Source organism: Conger conger, chromosome 5, assembly GCF_963514075.1.
Source record: "Conger conger chromosome 5, fConCon1.1, whole genome shotgun sequence".
Lineage (NCBI taxonomy): Eukaryota > Metazoa > Chordata > Actinopteri > Anguilliformes > Congridae > Conger > Conger conger.
The window spans coordinates 67,689,881-67,694,629 of record NC_083764.1 but is presented as its reverse complement, the minus strand read 5'-3'; the positions used below and the strand labels follow the sequence as shown (position 1 = coordinate 67,694,629).

Genomic DNA, 4,749 nt, shown 5'->3' with positions numbered 1-4,749 from the left:
AGAACATCTCTGAACACACAACACATCATAAGTCTAAGTGGATAGGCTACAGCAGTAGAAGTCTATAAAATAGGTAATGTTGTAATAATAATAATGCAATATAATTCATATCTGTTAGTACTTGACATTCGATTAAGACGCTGGACACGCAATTGGCCTGACCCACCGACAGGTGTCACTGTAGTTCCTAATGCTTCTTGACGTTTGACCTACCGTCACTTCCGTTTTATCATTTCCGGTCTGTGCTCAGTGGTGGATGAGAGTCAACAGTGGAGACGGTGGGGAGAAAGTGTGTTTTAGCTAGGAACCCGCTAGCTGCATTACGGCGAGATCCTCCCCGTCTCTTGCAGACAGAAAGGGGGCGAAGAAACGCAGCTGAATATCTTCCTCTATTGGCAACACTGTCTGCCTGTGATGATATTAACATTATTTGGCTGAAGACGAGGAATATAACGGGGGACCCCTTTCCACCAGCGCAGTCGCCATCTCCAGCGCACAGACCGTGTCTTCCTTACGATGGGAAACGCTGCTACCGCCAAGAAAGGCAACGAATTAGAGAGCGGTGGGTGTCTTTGGACACGGACAGATCCGTATAATCAGTTTGTGTGTGTGTGTGTGTATGTGTGTTTGTTTGTATGTATATATATATATATGTGTGTGTGTGTGTGTGTGTGTGTGTGTGTGTGTGTGTGTGTGTGTGTGTGTGTTCTCACACCGGGGGGAGGACACACGCTCATTCATTCCTGTCGGAGTAAACATTTATTAACCCCCCCTCCTTGCTTACACAGGGAGGCTGATCGGGGTCTTTTGTAGCTCTTAACCCTGCTGGTTCCTCGCTCGCTAACGTTACAGTTCTGCAAAGTGCAACGTTAGTAAATCGCTAAATCATAGCAGTCACAAAGTCTCTTGTGTTCTGTACGCAAACAAAACAAGTATGGGATAGTGTAGCGCTCCTGTAACTTACTGAAGCAAATGCTATTTTTTGCCATATTCGGTCAGTTTATCCTTCTCGCCAAGTGCTAGACTACCTTATCTACATAGTCTAACGTTAGCCAATACGTGAAGTGACGTGAAGTGTGCTGTGTTATTGCATTTAAACCTAAACGTGTCCGTAGTTTTGGGGGTGACGATTGTTTAAGGACCACAGTACGGGCCGACATGGCTCGCCAGTATTAGCACTAGCCTAGCTTAGTGCGTTCTGTTTTTGTCCGAAACGTCAATCGTTATCTGTCCGAAAATCACAAGTATCAGAATGGTAGCTGAATCTTAACTATTTATTTATCCGTCTTGGTGATGTCGTTAATTCTTGTGGTCTGAGTTGCTATTTGACCTTAATTTCGGCATGTTTTGTCTGACGGCTAACTGGCTAACTAACATTAGCAGCAGGATGCCCTGCAGTCGATAGGGACCGTTATGTTATGACGAAACCTGCGAAACAGGTCGTGTTTGCTTTCTGCTCGATTGGCGCTATTGGCTGACAAATAATACATGTTGTTGCTTGTTTTAGTTAACGTGTGGCATGTATGGGTTTTCCATTCAGATGTGTTTATGCAAGGTCTTATGGGGGCTCTCTAACGTTGCGTAGTTAGCAGTAATGGTAACTTGTTTTAGTCGAGGACATAAAACCTGCCTGCTATGTGGTGTTGGATAAGGATGGCAGTACGTTACACGTTTTTTAACAGATATTGGGCTATGTTTACCCGTCTTCTTGCAACAACTCTGAGCTTTCTGGAAGAACATTAGATAACACTCATTGTCAAAACCGCTCATTTCAAGATGAAAGTGAGGAAACAATAATGAATTTAGTCCTTTTTTGAAAGAAACAAGACTTATCTAGCGTATATCTAACGAGGCATACAACGATACAGGGCCTCTGTGATGTAGGACTTGTCCATAAGATCTGTGCTGCAGTTCAGCTGGCCAACGCATCTCCTGGACTCCTCCGCATGCAGCTTTATTAAAGTTGTGACAGTGTACGTTAGCGTTTGAGCAGAGCCCCGTATCCCCCAGTGTGTTTAATGGTCTGAAACTAGCACCCAGACACATTATCGTGTAGAATTAGGCGGTTGCAGCAATTGCACGCGTAGCAATACGAGACAGCTCGTCGACCTTTGGAAGTGTCTGCGCGTGCTTTCGTCACCAGTCGTAACATTTCTGTGAAAATCAGAGGCAACATTATCTGAGGTTGGCAGTCGATGTGGCGACACATCACTGGGCTAAAGAAACCTATCGAAAAGAAGAACCCCGATATAACAGACAATAAGGTTAAAACCAGGATGTGGTTTAAACTGAGTTAAACGTGAAGTGGATGATATTAGCGTGGTGATATTAATGTTATGAGAGACTGTCGAGGATATGAATCCTGTCTGCTGACTGCCGTGTCTACTCCCCCGAAAAGTCAAAACAACAGGAGTGATACGAGTTCTAAGTTTTATTGGAGATGTAGCTCTGACTTTGGTATCCTTACCTTAAAGTTAAATAGACAAAATATTCGAATTATTATTGTTTGTTCATGTAATCGCATCCTGATATGTATTTTGTCTTAAAATAAAAAACTTTTACAAAGCATGCTCGACGCGGTTCTGCGATTTTCATTTTCACATGCAGAAAAAAAATGGTGGCCGGTGTCTGGTGAATTTTGTTCATCTCCCAGACGCAGTGGCCGGTCAAACAGAAAGTTAGTTTCAGAGCCCGGTGTTTACACGGGCTGTGCCTGCATTGTGTCCTAATATGGTCCTGGCCCAGTTCTCTGTAATCATTCATACAGACGGTGAAAACTTCCCCTTCGGGGGGCGGTTGTGTTTGCTTAAGCTTGGTGTTCCCCGTGGTTTGGTTTCGGCACTTTGACCTGCACTAGTAGCACATGTACAGTAAGGTGTGTGTGTGTGTGTACATGGTATTCACTAGCTTTTTATGCAGTGTTTCTCTGTGTTTTGGGGACACTGGCTTCATATGCTCTTAACAGTCTGTACGTATACTGTACATAGGCTACATATGACAGTGTGTGTGACGTGCTTGGTGGGCAGTGGTGGCTCAGCTTCAGGGCTTAAGCTGCTCTAAGCTGACACACTGCCCTGGATAGATCTGGGCCAGAATATTACCGTTCCACTCACCGGGATCGTCACGTCTGCCCCCCCTCCCCCCCCACGCACAAACACACTGGAGCCATCCTCACATAGAACCCCCAACACACTACAGCTAAACCCCCCCCCCCCCCAACACACTATGGCTAGACCCCCCCCCCCCCCCAACACATTACGGCTAGACCCCCCCCCAACACACTACAGCTAGACCCCCCCAACACACTGAAGTTACACCCCCCAACACACTGAAGCTACACCCCCCAACACACTGAAGTTACACCCCCCAACACACTGAAGCTACACACCCCAACACTCTGCAGCTAGACCCCCCAACACAAGTATTTGAGTCCAAAACGAAGATGTAATTGACCCAAGTCTGATCTGCAGCAGGGTGGCTGAGTGAAATGGGTTTGTGTATTTGACGTATTTGTATGTGTATTTAATTCATAAACGGTCCCTTAGAATGGTGGGTGTCATGACAGAGAGAGAGAGAGAGAGAGAGAGAGAGAGAGAAAAAAAAAAGAACAAATGCCATAGGCTTCCAGCGCTACGTGCTTGGACCCCAAATGAAGCGCCATGCTAACGCCATGCTAGCCTGAGCGGCTTAAACATACGGGCCACTGCCTGGATAGGGTCTGCGCACTTACTTCCTGCATCCCGGTGGCTACTCAAGAGGACAGATGGGTGTGTAGGGCTAATGGGATCCACCAGCAGCCTTCTCAGGGACACTCGGGGTCAAAGGTCAGGGATCTCTAAGATTAGAGAACAGACATAAAGATCCTAAAGACAGGAGTTTAATGTCATTCAGGGAATTTTAACCGTTTATGACAAAAGACCTGTTTCTCTGCTGGTTTTACACATCTGCAATTTTACAGTGGGCATTCAGGAGAGAGAAGTGTGTAACTCAATAATATTTTGAAAGTAATGCATTTGCAGCATTTTAAGCCACTTATTTGATCTGAGAGCTGAAGAGTTGGGGTTTGAGTCCGAGACCACCAGGCCTCCTGTGCCTGAAAGGGTTTCCACGGTACCAGCAGGAAGTGATGCGTTAGTCCAGGATGTCCCCTGCGCCTGTCCCCCTCCCCACGCTGCATCTGATCCACTGCCTGTATTTTGGATGTGCTGTTTGTTCAACCAAAACAAAAATACTGTCTTTCTTTCTCTCTCTCTCTTTCTCTGTCTCTCTCTCTCTTTCTCTGTCTCTCTCTCCTTCATCATCCCATCCGTCTGGACCCATGGGTGATCTGTAGACACTTTTGGTACGCTCATTTTGCCAGTCCTCCAGTATCCCAGACCCTCTTTGTGTTCGGTTCCACAAATATGTCTGATTGCCATGCAGAGACCTTGCAGTTATACTTATAAGGCTCTAACTGACATTTGCGACTGAATTAAGCTGGTGTCATTAGGGTTCTACATGTATGTGTTAAATTAGACACAAAAAATACAGTTTAAAATTTTAAAAATGTAACGGTTGTTTCTGCTTTGAGCCCTTTGGTATTAGAAGTTGCCAGTTTCTCAAAATTACCCAGAATGCAGATAGAACCTTATAATTCCAAGGTCACAGTGTGAAAGGAAAGCACAGCGGTGTAACTGCCGCACTCTGTAGAGCTGTGCTGAGCTGTGCTCTCTGTAGAGCTGTGCTGAGCTGTGCTCTCTGTAGAGCTGT

The 4,749-nt window shown here is 45.6% G+C and overlaps 1 protein-coding gene across 1 annotated transcript in view; it reads left to right on the top strand.

Annotated features, from left to right (window-relative positions):
* The first annotated feature begins 250 nt into the window (after positions 1-250).
* The window catches only part of prkacbb (protein kinase, cAMP-dependent, catalytic, beta b), a 15,800-nt gene continuing 11,301 nt past the window's right edge, over positions 251-4,749 (top strand). Inside the window, exon 1 of the mRNA XM_061242164.1 lies at positions 251-562. Within this exon, the coding sequence (XP_061098148.1) occupies positions 517-562 (46 nt within the window). The 5' untranslated portion in view covers positions 251-516. The remainder of the gene's footprint in view (positions 563-4,749) is intronic.